This window comes from Hoplias malabaricus, chromosome 2 (genome assembly GCF_029633855.1).
Source record: "Hoplias malabaricus isolate fHopMal1 chromosome 2, fHopMal1.hap1, whole genome shotgun sequence".
Taxonomy (NCBI): Eukaryota; Metazoa; Chordata; class Actinopteri; order Characiformes; family Erythrinidae; genus Hoplias; species Hoplias malabaricus.
In genome coordinates this window covers 64,378,733-64,397,415 of record NC_089801.1, presented here as the reverse complement: position 1 = coordinate 64,397,415, position 18,683 = coordinate 64,378,733, and the positions used below count along the sequence as shown (strand labels likewise).

Genomic DNA, 18,683 nt, shown 5'->3' with positions numbered 1-18,683 from the left:
CTGGTGGTTTTTGTTTGAGGGATGTTTAAGAGTAAGTCTACCATTTATGTGGCATGCAGTTGTTATGTAAAGCTAGGCTATCTTGGTTAGCCTAGTGCATGGTCTACCATTTTGAGCTAAACTGAAATATTGGGTCCCACTGGCTATCTCCTGTTTGCATCAGTGGACCAACCAACGAGGACCAGCATGCCCTTCCATGGTTCTCCCAGATCTCATTAACGTCTTGATTGACTCACATTGTTGGCATAGCATGAAAATGGAGAATGGACTACCTCATTATTCTCCTCTTTGGATAAATTCTGCTTGATCACTGGCATAAACCCCATCTGACCCTTGAGCTTAGAGGAACTGGGTTAACTCCTGGCCTACATTAAAATATCCTGTTTCTGCTAAAGATCCTGGTAAGATTGCACGCATCACGAGTGAGGAGTTAAAAGTCTCTCTCTTCATGTTGCAGAGGTAAATTATTCACGATTGGTTGGATTCTGTCACATTCCACCAATCAGGCAAATTACGATGGCAGGTCCTTACCGATCTGCGATGGTGATATCACAGTGTTGTTGTCACGCTCCTCCCTTTGGCCTCCCAATCAGATGAATGAACTGAGGTTGGACACCCACCACTAGATGGTAGCGGCAGATTTCAATGTACCTTCACTGGGCTCTTATTCAAGTTTTTTCTTCTCTGATAGACACCACTACATCGGGGAGCATTTGTATCTTCACTGACCACTAATTAAGGACTTACCAAGCACTCCACAAGGCAAAGAATTTGACACAGAGCACAGCATCAGAGGATGAGTTCTGAAATGGAGGAAGAGGCCTAAAGATCTAAAGAGTGGTTTCAGAGCTAATGAAGATTCTAGGGCCAGACGAGAGCTCTCGAGAATGACTCGGCTCGATTCTCCCTTGCACCGTACCGACAGTCGTCCTGCAATGGAGACACGTAGCAGAAGCACTAGCAGACGGGGCAGTGTCAATCAGCACACAGGTAAGCAAGGGCACATCAGAGACCTCTGAAATAAGTTTGTCTTTTGAATTTGTCACTAAACTTGCATTTGCAAGCATGTAAGTCCTTTGGTCTTGCTCATGCTTATTAATAAATGATTGCCTTGCAATTCAATCTATTCAGCGAGATACAGTCTTTGTGTGTCTTTTGCCTTAGATGTAATACCTAGGTACTAATACTCAAGTGTTACTGCAGTTAATAGAGTTTGTTCCTCTTCTACCATTAGCATCAAGAAAAGAGAGGGGGCAAAGTAGCACCCGTGCCATTTTCAAAAGAGCCAACCGCTTTCTGTCTCAGGACAGAGAGCCACAAGATGGTAGACCTTCTACCCCTGTGCGATACTATGAGAGAGGGCACCCTCTTCCTAGCAACAGCAGTCCTGAACGCAAAGCCACAATTCCCTTCCGAAACCCTGACCTGGGCCTCCCATCCTACAGGAGGCGCTGTGACACACTCCACAATGAGGCCCTGAGTGGTCTCTCCCCGCAGCGCCACATGCCTTATTCAAACTTCAGACGTGGTGACAGCCAATCACGAGCAAGCCCTCGTTCAGGTAGTCCGAGGTCTACCAACGTCTCACCACACAGGCAAGTGGTGTCCCGTAGCTCCTCCCACCGTAGGGCCTCCACTTCTCAACGTCATGGAACATCTCACACTTCTTCCAGACAAGCTTCAGGGAAATGCAGTCCATCAAGAATACGAGACTCACGTACACACTCTCCTTCTCGAAGTTCCACTTCCAACAAATATCCAGAATCATCAGGCCACTCCCACAAGGGAACGCCCTCCCAGAGTTCCTATGGGCACAGCTTGGATTCTGATAAACTTTACAGGAATCTCAAATCGATCGCTAGTTCTGCCGAGTCTGATGATTCTCAACAAGAAAGAAAGAGCTGGTCAAAAAGATCTAAGAGGGATTCAGAAGGTCCCTATTACGAAAATGGCCGAAGCAGCCGAAATAGTCGCAGAAGTGGGCGCAACACCGGTTGCAACAGCAGGGATTTCTCACCATCAGGTAGTGACTATGATGACAGGAGCCATTTCTCTCAAAAAGGAAGCAGCCGTATGAGCGGGTACAACAGTCACAACAGTGGTCGCAATACAGGTCACAGCACAAGCCACAACAGGCGCAATGGTTCACCCCCTCATAGGGATTACAATAAAAATGGTCATGGCACTCAGAGAGAAAAAAAACAAAGTAGTTATAGAACTGACAAAGGACGAAGCTCATCGAAATCTTCCACATCCGAGAGGCATTCGAAAACAGACCTCAGCCAATCACAGGGTTCCCGACATGGGTCTCACCATTCACTTCTGATCCCTGACTCTCCTGAGTCGTCTCGAAACATCTCGCCATCAAGGCACAGTTCAAATCAGGTGTTGTCCAAGACCCAAGCTCTAACAACAGAAACAGACCAGCCGAGCGCAGAAAGAAGCAGAAGCACCATACGGCGAGGTCTAGAAGCACTTATATTCTCAGAAAGCAGTAGATCTACCAGCCAGCCCCCTGTGCCGGAGATGACAATAGAGGACTATGTTGTGATTGCGGATATCCCCAAGCTGAGCCTGTACCCAGAGGAAGAGGAGGCTGTCATAGTGAGAAGGAGGCCGCAAAGCCGAAGTCCACGCAGAGACAACCAGCAAAGGTTAGACAGATAGAGTGATACACTATAAAAATGAGAGAGAGAGAGAGAGAAGACCGACAGAAAAAAGTATTTAAGAATTATAGATAGTTAATGACGAAAAAAGAAAATTAGCCATTTGTTTATATACTGTTCTTAACATTAACCTGCCCTTTCCATTTCAAGACCTGTTCCATTACTGTATTAGTCTTAGTGAAATTTATTAGATAATGCTATAGAAAGGCAAGGAATCAAGTAAGTACAAAAATCTTCAGCAGCGTCATTGTGTTATGTTCAGTTGACAGTTCAGAATATGCGCAGCTAGCTAATTAGCTCTCTAAGGTTAGCCTTGCTGGAGACACAGGCACTTCTGCTTTAGAGAGTGAAATAAACTTTCATTGCTGGTGAAAACACTTGGCCAGTCTTTTTCATCACTGTGCATAAATATTACTAACATTCTACTAAATAGAAATGGACTAACCCTCACATGGTTGCAGACAGAAAGAGAGCAGGTTTGTAAGTACTGAAAGGGCAGCAGCCTAAAATTAACATCCTAATAAAACCTCCTCTTACTGTGTCTGGCCTGTCTCAGCTATAGAGAGGGCAGAGAAGGCCACTCTGAAAATGGAGAGCCAGAAGAACGAGGAAGAGGCAGAGAGAGGGGGAGAGATCGTAGAGAAAGAGAGAGGAGACGACATGACAAGGACACAGGAGGGTCATCCGAAACCAACAGCACCTTGTCAGGCCCGATTCAGGTTTTTAACATGAGAAACATAACATATTTAACGACATCAGTTCTAGAGCATCAGTAATAAACTGACTCCAAGTAGATTACAGATGCACTCCTATGCTGATTAGCATTCAGGATCCAGTTATCTACACACTGTAAAATTTCACACCAAAGCATAATGTAATAACATAAATATAAACTACTTTGTCAGAACATGCATCTTTATACAACTCAATATGATTAAACGTAAGAAATGTAAACAAATAATTTCAAAACCTGCTGTTGCTTATTTATTTACAGCTGTGATGACTGCATCAGATTTTTCAAGTGAAACGTTTTTAAAATAGAAGTTAATCTAAGTTTTTATATCTACATTAATGTAAAAATAGGACAGGAGGGTGATTATTGTGCTTCAGAAAGTTTTGCACGTACATCTCTGTCCAGAATGGACTTTACATATACCTAATAGTTAAAAACGTTATTGCAACACTAGTGTAAAACCATGTCTTATTAATCAGGGATATGTAGGCGTTATGTATAAATGTGTAGGTAGGGATATGTCTGGCTCCACTCACCAACACTGTGTGCAATAATGCCACAGTCCGGTTCTCTAGAACTGAACATTTTACATAGAACTACTCTGAATAGCTTTGAAAGAAAATCCAATTTTCTTCTTAATTCCCTCACATGCAATAGGGGATTGTGAGTTTTAGTTTTAGAAGTGTTCCTCTTCCTAGTTCTCTTCTATGTGTTTTCCATGGTTGCAGAAGTCCAGAGAAGAGTACAGGCCTTCAAACAGACATGAGAGAAAGCCATGTGGCCAACCTCAGATGCAGGTAATTACATAGTCTACATTATGGGCACACGCACAGTTACATATGTGGGTATTGCTGTGTTTGTGAGTATTAGTGTATTTCACCATTAAACTAAGGGTTATTTAGTAAAGACATTGGTTTTATTTGGCCAGAAAAACCAGCATAGAGCAACCGCCAGGACAACCAGCATCTTATATGGTCTGAAGACTGGTATTTTCTGGTCAGCAGCATGAGAAATCATGCCCTGGTCACCAGAAAAACATGTGCATGTTGTGATTTGCATGATGATATGCTGGTTATCTGGAATGGCCATGTTGTGTGACCAACTACACCAGCATAAACAAGCTTGATGACATTGTTTGTTTGATTTATGTTGATTACCAGCATATATTTTATTCTGTTCTATGTTTATAAATGGTTAAATGATAGCTAGCATGTTGTGGACTACTGACGTACAGACTGACCAATTAAATGTTTACAGAGAAGGTTATCGACCAATAACAGTCAGACCGTCCAATCAGAAGATTTCAGGATACTTCACAACACCCCCTTCTCACTCAAGCGAACCAATCGGAGTAGGGGAGGGCGGGACTAGTTTGTGAACGAAACGCTTCTCGAAGTTCTATGTTAGCTCTAGAAAAACAAAATCCCGGACATTTTTTAAGTCTAAAAAAGAGTCCGGGTAAAAGAGGACGTCTGGTCACCATATTATTATTATTATTATTATTATTATTATTATTATTATTCGTGCTCTACCACCTAGGGTTCAGTGTATTTCAGCTGAAATATCAACCTTAATACTAACTTAAACACAACTCAACTTTCATAACTGTAACTAGTCAGTTATTTATTTATTACTTATTTTTTTTAGCTATAACTGTGCATTTTTCCTTGTTTTCAGCCAAGCGTTTTGTTTACCATTCAACATGGTCCTAACAAAGTGCTAAAAACAAAGACAAAGAAAGACAAACACACAAAACCCAAACCCTAGGTAGGAGGTAGTGGTGTCCAGTTTCCTGCACTGGAACAAATATCCAGACACAAAGCAGGGGACAGGAGCTACACACAGGTATTTCTCTCTGTCTTAGCTCGTATACTGTGGAGAAATGAAATGTGTGCCTCCTTGTGTAGTCAGTGATCTTCAGGAACGTGTCTAGCACTTGACTAGACGGAAACAGAGTAGAGATCACATGACCAGCTGTCAAACCGCAAGCAGAGAACTGCAGCTTCAACTTCCAGGCAGAAATGAATTAACTGTTAATCAGGACTTGTTTTGAGGCTTTGGGACGGTTTAACTGGGCCAGAACCTCTGTCAGGGAAGAGGGGCACTGATGTGAAGCCTCCTAACGCAGCAAACACACCACGGAACCTGGGTTGACTTACAACTTTCTTTCTCCCTTTTGCACGCTGTCAATCGGCTTCACATCCCTCAACAATGACGGTGAGTGCCTTGAAACACGAATAATGAAGGGAAATTATACATGTGCTCATGTGCTAAGAGATGTAGTGGGTGGTCTGATAAGAGCTTGTGTTCCCACCGTGATCAGGGGAGAACTTTGTTAACATGTGGAGAGGTTTACTGTAGAATATTTATCATGGACGTAGTAAACATTCAACACCATGCATGAGCATTTCCTCAACTTTGAACAGCAGTCTCAAATTTGTGGATTCAGACAGCCAGTGTTTCTGATGTCGTAAATCTAACGAACCAATCCCATCAACTTAAGGGGTGGGGCTATCAAATGGTGGGTGACTGGAAGAGAGGTGGCTGGAGAAAGAAGCTAAACATAGAAGAGTTTTTAAGGATTTAATCAAAGATTGGTGGGATTTATTAAACATTAATTACTTAAATATAGGCTAAAAACACTGTCTGTAAATTGTTGTGCTAACGTACTATTAGAGGAAAAGTCAAAGTAATAATTCAACAATTTAGGGCATTGTTTTGTCTGTTACTGAATTTTTTTGTTATTTATTTAATTATTCATTAAGTATGATTAATTAAGTAATTTGATGAATGACTGTATTTATTGTGCTTTGAGCTCATGTGCATGAAACTTTATATAAAGATAGATTTACAGCTAAACTCTATATTTACAGCTAAGTCTATAAAATAGACTTTCCAACAAGTTACGAAAAGAAATATGACAGTAATTACAAACAAATAAATAAATAAATACAAATAAATAAACTTGACAAAATTGTTTCTTTCTTTTGTTGCATTTTGAAACAAACCACAGTTAGTGATCCCACTATCATCTCTATGGCAACCGTACAGTGTCCGACCTCCATTTTGTCTCGTCAAGCCCAAGTTAGACACAACAGTGCTAAGCTGATTTCTCTCTGTGGAAAATTAAAGCAGCACTAGGTAGAATATTTACATTAAACTTACAGCATACAAATCATTCTACTCTGGGCTCAGCATCGCAAAAACTGCACTATGTAACATTTGGAGGAATGTAGCGAAAATGTAGTTTTGAAATCGATTCATTTCATCAAGTTAGTTGTTTATGCAAATGAGCCCAGAGGTCTCTAGTCAGTGCCTCCTGCATTCCTGGGTCTCGTGCTGGGGATTAGGATCCTGACTCCGACTGCCTCTTTTCTTCTCACTGTGAAGCTTGATCTTGTGGAGTTTTGGAGGGTTATGAGATGTTAAAGTTAAATGTTTTGAAGTCAGCCTGTCTGTAAGAGTTCTTTGTTCATTCTTTCCTTCTAGCCTGACCCTCTGGACTTTAAAAAGGGATGGATGTTCATGCTGGATGACACTGCAGAAGTAAGTTAAGGATCTTTGTAGGATCTATCTATTCTGAGATATGTGAGACATTTTGTGTGAGGTGATGTGTGAGTAATCCTAGTCCAATTCAGACAGTTAATCGACCTAGACTTCACCTGCAGTCAATAAGCTGTTTAAATCATGAAATATTAATCAAAATTGCTTTATTTCAGAAGTTTCATATACAGTTTCAAAAGTGTTCTTGAAGGATGAATATTAGAAATGCTATTTTAATTTAAAATAATTTAGTTGCAGCTTATATATATGGTCCCATATATGGACTTACAGTCTGAGCAAATTATTAGTTTTCATACCACATCAAAACTTTTATTTCATTAAAACAAAAATAATATGAATTATGAGTCCATGTATTCACCAATGTTGCATCACTCTTACTTGAAGAATAAATAGATTAATAAATATTGGATAAATATATGGATAAATAAATGGATAAATAAGTAAATGTCCCAGACTCTTCAAACCAATATCTTTGTATCATTCTTGTGTAAACGATTCTTCTTTCTATATTTCTGTGTGCAGTGGAGGAAGTTCTGGTTTGTGCTTGACCACTGTGGCCTCAAATACTACACTAACCCTGATGCTGAGGAGGTGAGGCACATCCACCCTCTCTATTAACACCACCACTAAAAGAACACAGCTGAGGTTTTGTCCAGCAGATGGTACTGTAGCTGTGAGCTCACTAATCTCATTAATTTTTCCCTGAAAGTGAAAGCGGGATGAGATGGCATTTTCCAGCCAGCGAATATATTCACTATAAGTAAATATGTGTAAAATATGACATATATAAAAATATCTGTCCCAAAAAAATCCTATTTTTTGGTTACTATTCTTTTTCTAATGGACAAAGGTGTGGGCAACTGAATCTAAACCCAATGTTTCATTCAGTGACATTATTGATTTAATCATGTTACGCTTATTAAGGCTATATGTGCCTCATTTGTATTATCTTTCTAATATAATCCTCATTATTGCTAGTGTCTTGTGACTGAGAAATATATGTGTGTGTTTTTATTTGTAACAGAGTGATGAGCCTGATGGAGAGATCGATGTTGGTCACTGTGTGAGTGTTGTGGAGTTTGAGGCTGATAAGAACTATGGTCTTCAGATACACGTAAGAATTTTTTTTACCTTTGCTAGATTAAAGAAAAGTAATTATCTGGGTCTACTCTGAATAAGGAAACCTGAGTGAGGCCCACATGTGTTGAATGGGGGCTAGCAGGGTTCAGGCTGGTCACAGGCCCTACGTGGGTAGATACAAGGGATATTATTTGGATCCTGGTGGGTTGCCTATATCAGGTGAATGTTGGCAGCTCAGATGAGCCCTGGTTCCATTACTGACTCTGGAGGGCATCCATATGTGGGGCCAATATTTAATCCATATTAAATATGGATTAAACTTAGCTAGGCTGCCCATATGAGCCCACATGGTTGTGTTGGCTGGGGAAGGGTTCTGGAGGGATGCATTTACTGAAAGAGTCAGTTTACTCCTGAAGGTCTGAGAGTTTACTATTAAAAGTTTCAAAAGCAAATTGTTCATGTCGATCTTGTTCGGTTTGTGCAGATGCGAGATGGAGAGGTAACTTTATCAGCCATGACTTCACGCATCAGAAGGAACTGGATCGACATCCTGCAGAGACACATCAGACCCAGGGACTTACCTGATATCACACGGTATGTTTTTATCTTTCAGATGTCATTGAATAAGAATGTCAAAGTTAAAGGACAAAATCTGAAACATCAGCCCTCCAAAGCTGGGTGTTCCTACAGAGCACACTTGGCCTCTGTCTATCCCCTCATCCCAAGCACAGTTCTAGCAGGCCTTAGGAGATTTGGACAATTAGCACTCTTCTTCAAGCGTGTTGAGCTGTCCTGGAGTGCTGTGACATGTGACACATTGTGACACCTTTCCTTAAATTGTCTGTAACTTGGGTCACTCTTCATATCATTTACAGAAAATTATAGTATTTAATAGTTTTTATTCGTTACCTAATAATTACATTAAAGAGCTAATGCTGACTACTTCTGCTGTGTCTGTTGTTGTCTCTTTCTCAGGCAGTTGGACAGCAGCGGCAGCGATAAGGAAAACTCCCCATCACGTTCAGATCGACACAATTCAGGTTCGGGAGTCACTAGTCCCATGCTAGATGAGCCGGATGTGATGTCATCGCCATTAACCAATCAAAGAGAGGCAGGAGTGGGAAGAGACAAGGAGCAGGAAAAACGTCTTGAGGACAGGACTAAGTGGTTTCAGGAGGGAGTCTCGGAGAAAGAGTGTGAGAATCCATGGGACAAAGTGCAGTTGAAGAAGGGTACGGTAGCCTCAGTGGCTCATATGATGCCTCATATCTCTGAGACACTGGTAGGGACAGACATTGAGAAGAAGTGGGAGGACTTTGAGAACATTCCTCTTGGAGAGATGATGATGTTGACTTCAGATGGATCACAGGCTCAGCCGGCAACTAATGAGGCACTACAGAGAGAGGTAGCTAATCAGAACCGAGTGCACCATCCATTATGTGAATTCACTGATTACAAACGGGTGTCTACAAACCTTAAACCACCTCCAGGTCCATGATATATTCTTCTTTCAGGTCCTCTCTCTGAGGCAGCAGATCGAGGCTCTGCGTAAAAGCCGAACAGGAGCTGGACGCAGTGTCCTCTGCGGTCCAGACGCCCCCTGTGCTTCCAGACTAGAGCAAATAGAGAGGGAGCATAGAGAGAGACTGCAAGAGATGGAGAAAGAGCATGAGAGACAGAGGAGAGTGATGGAGGTCGAGAGAGAGCAGCTGCTGAAGGAGGAGGCACAGAGTGCAGCACAAGGTGAACACTATTGTTCATATATATATGTAACTTAATGTGTATGCAGACCCTTGACTTGACCTGGGCCTTGTTCTTTCTGAGTGTGCATGTTGAGTAAAACCTCACTATGTCATCATGAGTTTGAATGTGCTCAGAAGAAACCCCCATCTGAGTCTGAATATAGACATAAGTCAAGTCGTGTAATTTAGGATTTACTTTCTCTCTATCACTTCTTCATGTTTTCTCTCTCTCTCATGACAGCGATGGAGGTTCTGAGGAAGGCTCATCAGGAAGAGATGAAGCGAGTGGGTGGAGGCCAACCCACAGACTCCACACTATTACTGTGAGTGCCAAAAACTTTGTGGAAATCTGCTCATCCAAAATGGATTCTCAACTTAAGGATGTAAATCAGTAGTTTGTTTCCATTTGCTGCAGTAACAGACTCAGCTCATCTGGGAAGGTTTTTCACTAGATGTTGGTACATTGCTGTTGGGGTTTGCTTGCATTAAGCTATGGGAGCTGGTGATGGATGATCAGTTTTTGATCACAAACACCACTCCAACCACTCCCAAAGTTATTGAATAGAGCTCTTTCTTGAGGGAACCATTTCCTTATTGAGCACGTAGGCTCAATGGGTCGAGTTCTGATGTCTCTGAAATAAAAGATCGTCCTGCTGGACTGCCACTTTGCCACTGACAAGTTGTTCTGCTTGAGCAGTGAATTGATTTTCAGTGGATTCATTCAATCAATGAACAAATCAATTAGCTCCATAAAGGGTACATCTGTCCCTCAGTTAATGAATAAGCCATGGTGTGTGTGTGTTTGTGTGTGTGTTTTCAGAAAGCAGACCTTACATAGTTTTTAAAATACCAGCCTCTGAAACAGTCTACACTAATTTAGGCTACAGATATATATACGCTGCTCATACAAATCTTGCAAAAAGTGCGATCTTATTCTGAACTGAGTCAATTGCTACTTCAATCAACTTGAATCATTGAGAACTTACACTCGTCATATGCGGAGACCATAAGCAAAAATGTCAAATTTACCTAGTGTTCCTTTAATACAGTATTAACCACACAGTGTTTATATCGGAGAATGATAGAAATACAGAACAGGTTGCAGGTCTGATGCAGATATGGGATACAAATGATAAAGTTGATGAATCACTTTCACTTTCTGTTTTCATGATTATTATTACACTGATTAATTTCAACTGGAAATCAGATCTGTATTTATAACCTTAAGATAATTTATAGATTGTTTACTATTGGTAAAAAAACTCTTATATACCTCCAAAAATCAGCAGTTAGAAGTTGAAGATATTGTTGATCCATAAGAATCTCAGTACTTCTAATTGTGTAACTATTTCTAATGTAATAACTTTATATTTTGATTGGTTGTGGATGTAGTCAACATTTGTATCTAAATAAAATTGTGTGTGTGTGTGTGTGTGTTCATTTTCAGGCCTGAGTCTGTGTCTCTGCAGCAGGAGTTGGACGGTCTGTCTGAGCGTTATTCTCAGCGTTGTGTGGAGCTTAGCCAGGTTCAACACACTGCGGGACACAAACACACTCTCATCCAGGAGAAAGAGAGAGAGGTGGAGCAACTGCGCAAAGAGAACCAGGTACAGAAATAAAGAACAGTAATGTCACTGGAGCTACTAATTACACGGTACTGAAATCTGACCAATAAGAACACTGGATCTATATGAAGCATATCGCCTCTGTTATAACAAACAGACAATACCAGAGGTGGACGAATAAAGCACAACCACTACTGCACTAAGCAACCTTTGCTGAAATGCCCTTATAAGGGCACTGGGCAGAAAGGGGCAAGTGAAGAAGCAGTAATTTGGATTTGGAAGTATGTTGGAAGTGGCAGAGCCCTTATACAGTGCTACCTTAATCTCCCTGATGGTGGATAATGTTCTGTCCATGTCAGTTACCACACACCAAGTCCAATACACACACAAACACACAACAATACTACAAACAAAACAAAGGATATTAAATCTAAAAAGAAACCCTAACAAACAATGAGGGCAGCCGCAGAGCATGCTGGGAGCTCCCTCTGTGAACACTCCAGCCCCTTCCATACTCTGCACTGTCACAGCATCACAGTACAGGACACGGCCTGGGTGAAAGAGATAAGGGCTTTTTGTGAGATGCCTTAAGTAATCATTTTTCAGTGCTGTTAAGTACTGTCAGCTCAACCACAACATCCTGTTTCACACTGAGCTTTAGCACTGACCTAGGATCCAGTTAACACAGCACACAACACTGTAAATCGGAGGAGAGCTGAACTCAGGTCAGTGTGAAAACAGCATCTCACACCAGAACTGTCAGCAGCTTAAAGACACTTTTGGGGAATATGAACAAACTTGACAAAGAGATCGTAAATGCTGAGCAACTCTTAAAGGTTTTGTTTAAGAACAAGAGAAATAATGTGTAATGTCATCCACATGAATATCAGCCACATGAAACATATGTATTGTGCTGTCTGATATCATCATATTGTTTTTTTTAATCTTTGTTAAGCACAGTTTAATTTCTACTTTACAGTAATGGTGCCAGCCACATTTTTGTACATATGATAAGGGTAAAAAGAGAATCACCTGAACAATCATATGACAATTATTACTTTTATATTCACAGTGCGTATTTGAGAAAGATGTTTGTATTGTCAACATCATTGTGTGAAACCATCCCCCTTTATGTAAAAAAAGCCAACACAATATAAATGCACAGCTCAAAAAAGTGTTGTTATATAAGCTAACACATGCCCACATCGGGTAGCATCTTGCTGAGTGGTGTGGAAGAGTGTGAGCCACCCTCCCTGCGTCCCCCAGAGGAAAATAATGCCCTGTAATGGCTCAGGATATATAATGGAGATTCTCCTGAAATTCCTTAGGAGAAACAAAATGAGACCTATAGAGGCATAAAACAGAGAGTGGGACTTAGGTCATTTGGCATATTCTGAGCAAAGTTTCTGACTGTTCAGAGATCTCCATTAAAACTTGAGATGTTAGATTACGCTAAAGTCTCCTTTGTCCTTCCATCTGATCTCACTGTTGTCTAGGAGAAACTACAGAGATATTATGTGATATTAAGAGATCCCCATCTTGATATTTCTTCCCTCTGGGCAGAAAGCAGTTGGCGCCCCAGGAGCCCAACATTTCTCTTTTATTGGGCAGAAAAATCCTCCTCAGGCAAGCATGCCAAATTTTATGCAAACTTTTAAGATTCTATTTAAAAATAGCCAATTCCTTCACTGATGTTCAGCATGTAAAAGTACGTGAATGAAAACCCAGATGTCTTGTCTGATTGATGTCTTCTTCTATTTGAATTGATCATCGAAACAGGAGCTGCGGTCTCATCTGACTGAGGAGATGACCCTCATGAGATCCTTCATCACGGGTCAAAAACCAGGGGTTGTCTCCATCGGCAATTACGAAGGAAGTTCCTCAGATTTAGAGGTAAGAGAAGCCTTGTGATCTCTGTGGAATTTGGCTCCAATAAACTGACTGTATTCACTCGCTCAGCCTGGATGTACTACATCAGCCAAGGCATGTTTGGTGTCAGAAGCTTTGTTTCATATTGTGCTGGAGCAGTGAGGCTAATGTAGCAAACGTATAATGAAAGCTAATACCCCATCAGTTAACAAAGCATGCGCCTAAATCTCTCTTTGATACTGTAGGACACACTGTTATCTAGAAACATAAACAAAGGACGCGCTTTGATGCTGTAAGATGGACTGTTATCTATAAACTTGAACACTAGCAAATTGAGGCTTTATTACAGCTGCTGCTACTGGTTTTAGCCATGCTAATGTGCTTATCTATAAACATGGACAAATCTGTCATTACAGCGTCTGAAACCACACAGTCAAACCCATTAGATATTAATTAATGAATAGTTTGGGGCAAGATTGTGATGATTTAGCCCATGCTAACTTGAGTGCTAAGTTTTCATTGCTTAGCTGCTTTACTTTTGTAGCTTCAGTGTAAAAATAAAGAAGCAAAATCTAGACACCTGACAAGTCTTTGCTGATTTACTGTTTGTGAAAACAGTTACATTTCTACTTAAACTGCTCATTTGCCAATAAGAAAATCTCATTAGCCCTAGCTTAAAACCGAGAAACAGGAATGAGATTTAGGTATTGATTTTCCCTCATATTTTCTCAGATAACAAAAATTATTCAGGCCCTGGTCTGGCCCACATTCACCATTTTATGGCACATTTGCTACATGGATTGCACTTGACCGGCCACTTCTGCCACACGAGGGCCACATTAATACAACATTAGGGACACATGCCACCAGAAGACACATTTGGGTCACACAAATGCAGGCATTTCTTTGGCAGAAGTGGTCTAGATGTGTTTTGTGACATTTGGGCCACTTTTGGTTCATATACAGTTTGCAGTACAGACAGTGCTGCTTCTTTGGCAGAAATGGACCACATAAACAATCTACCTGAATCTAACTGATTAGATATTTAATTGTGAGATACTGCCATCTTGTGGTCAAAACCAGAGCCATTCTGTTTCTCTCAAAAAGTCTGTCTCGGTTTTTTCTTTTCGTTCATATTAAAAGTAGGGTTTATCTAATTAAAAAAAAGACTTTAACTACTATAGATTCAGGCAGATAGCTTTTAAACTATGGCATATACTATGTATACTATGTTATACTATGACAGTTTAACATCATGTATATATACATACACAAACATTTTACATGACAGTTACTCCCAACCTGTAAATATCACTGTTTTATGCAGGATGTATATACTCTATGTATCAAGGAAGTAGATGGTGTTGTGTTTGGAGTCTTGCCCAGGGATTCTTATTGTTCAGAATCGTATTGTTTCTGGGTGTTTTACAGATTCTTCTGAGAATGAAAGAGAATGAGATTGAGTATTTACAAAAAGAACTCAGCTGTCTCAAGAGTGAAATTCAGTCTCTGACTAAGGTAAAATTGTTTTTAAACAGTTGTGAAAAATTTGTTTTAAATTGATCAATAGTTTTATCCTCCACTCAAAATCTGATGGATTTAACTGAACTGATTCAAATGTATGAATCCTTCCCACAGTTAAGTATGTTACAGCCACACACATGTTCAAAGTGTAATGTTGAAAATAAAAGTTGTTTTAATTTGTGTGTAATATTTCTCAGGGCTTTAAACTGTATATTGTGTCCTCGCTGTTTTAAATTAAGGGCTTTGTATAAACAGATAGAAACACTACTCAAAGTTTTGATGACATCAGAAAATCAGTGATGTCAGCAACATACTTTATTAAATCTATATGTTAATATTGTATATGTATATAATGTTATTTTGGATTTATATGTTGGATATCCAATAATGTTGGATTTCCTGGTTTCCTAATTATGAAATTAATTTATTCATTGTCTGTATGCACTTATACAGTTCAGGGTGGGTCCGGAGCCTTCCCGGAATCACTGGGTGCAAAGCAGGAACACACCCTGGAAGGGGCGCTGGTCCTTAATCAGAAAATGACTACTATATAAAATGTTGCTTCTGTAATTTATAAAGGAATGTGAGATTTTATCATATTTGAGGCCTGTTCAAAAACAGGACACCCGATTATTTCTGTAGATTGAAGTTGATACACTACTTTTTCCAGTGCATTAGACAGGTGAAAGCTCATGATCCTCAGAACATAGCTTAAGTTATATTACTTTAATCCCTCAGCCCATCCTGTAATGTCTTTGTGTGTGTGTGTGTGTGCAGGAGAAGCAGGAGCTGATTGAACGCTACAAGGCTGTGTATGTGGAACTGAGTGGGATGAAGGGGCTCAGTGAGAGAGAGCTAAAGACTCTTAGAGAACACCTCAGACTGACCAACGCTGCCCTGGAGGAGGAGCGCCTCCATGACAACAGCAGCAACCAATAGGACCTAGAGTGGACAGATGTTTTCCACATGAACATATGGAGAAGCCCTGAAGAAAGTGATGCATTGAACTGACTTTATTCAGTAGCATATATTGTTACCATTTGAATGAAATATAGTACATTAGCACAGGCTTTCGGTTCAGTCACTTCTAGAAATGGATCGACTGATGTTATACCTTTTATTATGGTAAGAAATTAAGTACACTTTTCAGTAATGTCCGTTCAGTGCATCATTTTATTCAGAGACTGAATAGCAACAAGCACCGATTTGTTTATTGAAGGAGAGCCAAACACTCTTTCTAAGGAACTTATTTTCTTAAGTGTCTTTATTTGAAACCCTCAAGAATGCTGGACATTACACACGTTGTTATTTTAAGAGAATATTTAACTCACTCCAAATAAATTATTTTAAAAACCCTTTAGTGAGACTGTGTGTCATGTTTTTTATTTTTATTTTTTTACATGAACTTAAAGTTATCCCAATTTAAAGGAAGACAATCGTTTGAAGAAATGAAAGACACTCAAATAGTCACTATATTTTAATTCATTTAAAAGAAAACTGTACATGCGAAGACGAGTGAGGCTGAGAGTGGGGCTTGACCCACAGTTAACTTTCAAAGCAAGAACTCAAAGCAAACTGGAGTCAGGCAATGGGTGGTGGGCTGTAAACATGAGGAGACAGACTGACACGTTATTGCATTGATCCCTCTGTAGCGTTATCTTCTCCAACACAAACACCACTCCTTTTGTTCTTCAAACTACAAACAAGATTAAAGATACTGTTAGTACAGAGACGAGCCATGAGTAAAGAAGATCAGTCTAACTGTACAAGTTTAGCTAAGAAATTCTCTCAAGTGGTTTAATAAAAGCATTAGATTCTTTACATGACCAAAGGGAATTTCACCAATATTATATATATTAGATGGATAAGATGTAACCTTATTTTCAATATTTGGGCTGGTTTCTAATAGCTACTTTTAACTTTTGTGTAATTTTTATAAATGTTACTAAGGAGACAAATAATTTTACTGGAAGATTAAGGTTTACCTTTTTGCTCCTTCGTTTTACAGGAATCTAGTCTCTATCTTCTACTTATGTAAAATATTATCGACTACCAAATGTTATATTTCTGAAACATTACTCTGGGCTTAGAAAATAACAGAAAACCTGCTGATGAAACACTTATAACTACAGCCAATGTGCTGCTACTTCATGTGGCTAACTGGCTTTTTTATATATTCTTTTTAAAATCCATATTTTTTATGGTTATATTTATAATAGTTATTGTCACTGACCTTGGTATTCAGTCATCATCATCATCATCAGGAACAAAGATCTCATGCTCTTCCAGGAGAGCAGCAAAATTCTTGCTAATGTATGTGCCGAGGTACAGGAATGGGACCACTACCACCGTGACCCTCGTCAGGCCAAAGGTGATCTGCAGAAGACACACTGAATTTTAAACGACTGTGGGAAATATAGGTGATACCAAGTGGAAGGTGGCAGCGGTATGCTCTAAACATTCAACATAAATATATATATATATATAATTCTCTTTTTCTCCCCTCTAAATCATGTCAAAAATGATAATTATCAGGAAAGGAGACACACAGTTCTATTTAGACAATGACAATTGAATTAACCATCAATGTAAAATGATTAATTACACAATAAATAGTATTTGAAATATTGTTTTAGTCATTTATTACAAAAAAAGTAATTTTCATGTATTTTATATTCATTAAATGTAAACTGACATATATGAAGCATAGTATTTTGCTTACAGTATCACTTATAGCTCAAGAAAATCCTGTATTTCTACAATTCTCAATTTTATTTACATGTTTCTGTGACACTGTAGTGCTAAAGAGACTTGCAATTTTAATGATTTAACAAATAGCAGAAGATTCACTCTGCCCCATTCTGTATTATATATTTTACAGCAGAGATTGTATTTATATTTTATTCTAATAATTCTGATATTTATTGTGATTGTTGGCCTGGTAGTTTGAACCTATTTTTAATTATATGATTGTTATATAAAAGGGATGAGATTTGATCTAATGTAAAATATTAGCTAATAATCCAAGAGACGTTGTTTTGGGCCTTGCCTTTATATCAATTATAGACAGACGTCCAATAAAATAGTTTTATTTCTTTAAAACGTGACTTTGCCCTTGAGTACAAAATAAACTGTTCTGGTTATACACACAGAGTTCAATGGTAATACTTATTTAATTCGTTATTTATCTTAAGAAAATACTGTACACAGTATTTCCGTGTAAACACAACAGAGGCTAACTGGCTGCGGGAGATGTCAGTCTACGCTTGTCGTGCAGTGATTGGCTGGGACCCTCTGAAGCCCCGCCCCTGCAGCTCTCCTGTGTGTTACGGGGCTGGTTCGGTACTCACCCGGTCCGGTTTGGGCCGCACAGCGCCGGTGGTGGACGTGACCGCGGTTCGGCTCTGTGCGGATCCGTTAACGCCGCGGGGAGTCAGACCGGACCTTCTACCGAACTTTGCCGTGTTTCTGAAAAAGAAAGAGCGCAAGACTCCGCCCGCCGCCAGCGCCATGTTTCCTGGTTCTGAGCGAACTGTCGCTACCAGATTTGGGCTGCTGCCCGATAGGGAATGCGCATGCGCAGAACATCTTGTTTGTGTGCATTGCTGCTGACAGTGGTGTTTTATTGCTAATTTCTACTTCGAGTATAATTGTAAATAAACATAGCCCTTTTTGGTTGAAAGACATTTGTGTCCCACAACGTAATTCATCATGATTTGTTTAAGCAGAAGTCAACTTCAACATAACTACATGGATATCTTCAGCTGTAAATGAACACAAGGTGTGCTTCATTTGTTTAAACTGTAATGGACAGTGAGGAAAGACTAACTCATTCCTATGTGTGTTTAAATTTGCTCACTCTACAACCTAAAGCTCCTCTCTGATTTCTAAAAGTCTGCTGCTATAATGCTATGTTTGGGTGTTCATCGGAAAAGCTACA

At 39.7% G+C, this 18,683-nt stretch overlaps 2 protein-coding genes across 4 annotated transcripts; one reads left to right on the top strand and one right to left on the bottom strand.

Moving 5' to 3' along the window:
• Nucleotides 1–5,251: 5,251 nt before the first annotated feature.
• On the top strand, nt 5,252–16,077 carry triobpa (TRIO and F-actin binding protein a). Of its 3 annotated transcripts, XM_066660584.1 has the most exons (13): nt 5,256–5,616; nt 6,889–6,945; nt 7,486–7,554; nt 7,988–8,077; nt 8,528–8,637; nt 9,019–9,448; nt 9,558–9,786; nt 10,027–10,108; nt 11,233–11,392; nt 12,914–12,976; nt 13,130–13,243; nt 14,651–14,737; nt 15,521–16,077. In XM_066660584.1, the coding sequence occupies exons 1-13, from the start codon at nt 5,611–5,613 to the stop codon at nt 15,680–15,682; spliced, it is 1,659 nt and encodes a 552-aa protein (XP_066516681.1). In that variant the 5' UTR covers nt 5,256–5,610; the 3' UTR covers nt 15,683–16,077. The 3 variants fall into 3 exon arrangements, 2 of the variants coding, with proteins under 2 accessions (XP_066516681.1, XP_066516682.1); XR_010800349.1 differs by lacking the exon at nt 15,521–16,077 and having other exon boundaries at nt 5,252–5,616; nt 12,847–12,976; nt 14,651–14,736; XM_066660585.1 differs by lacking the exon at nt 12,914–12,976 and having other exon boundaries at nt 5,258–5,616.
• Nucleotides 16,078–16,207: 130 nt separating this feature from the next.
• Nucleotides 16,208–18,312, bottom strand: smdt1b (single-pass membrane protein with aspartate-rich tail 1b). The gene is made up of 3 exons (XM_066660586.1): nt 18,094–18,312; nt 16,977–17,119; nt 16,208–16,439 (listed from the first exon to the last, which is right to left on the bottom strand). The coding sequence occupies exons 1-2, from the start codon at nt 18,253–18,255 to the stop codon at nt 16,985–16,987; spliced, it is 297 nt and encodes a 98-aa protein (XP_066516683.1). The 5' UTR covers nt 18,256–18,312; the 3' UTR covers nt 16,208–16,439; nt 16,977–16,984.
• Between the last annotated feature and the right edge of the window lie 371 nt (nt 18,313–18,683).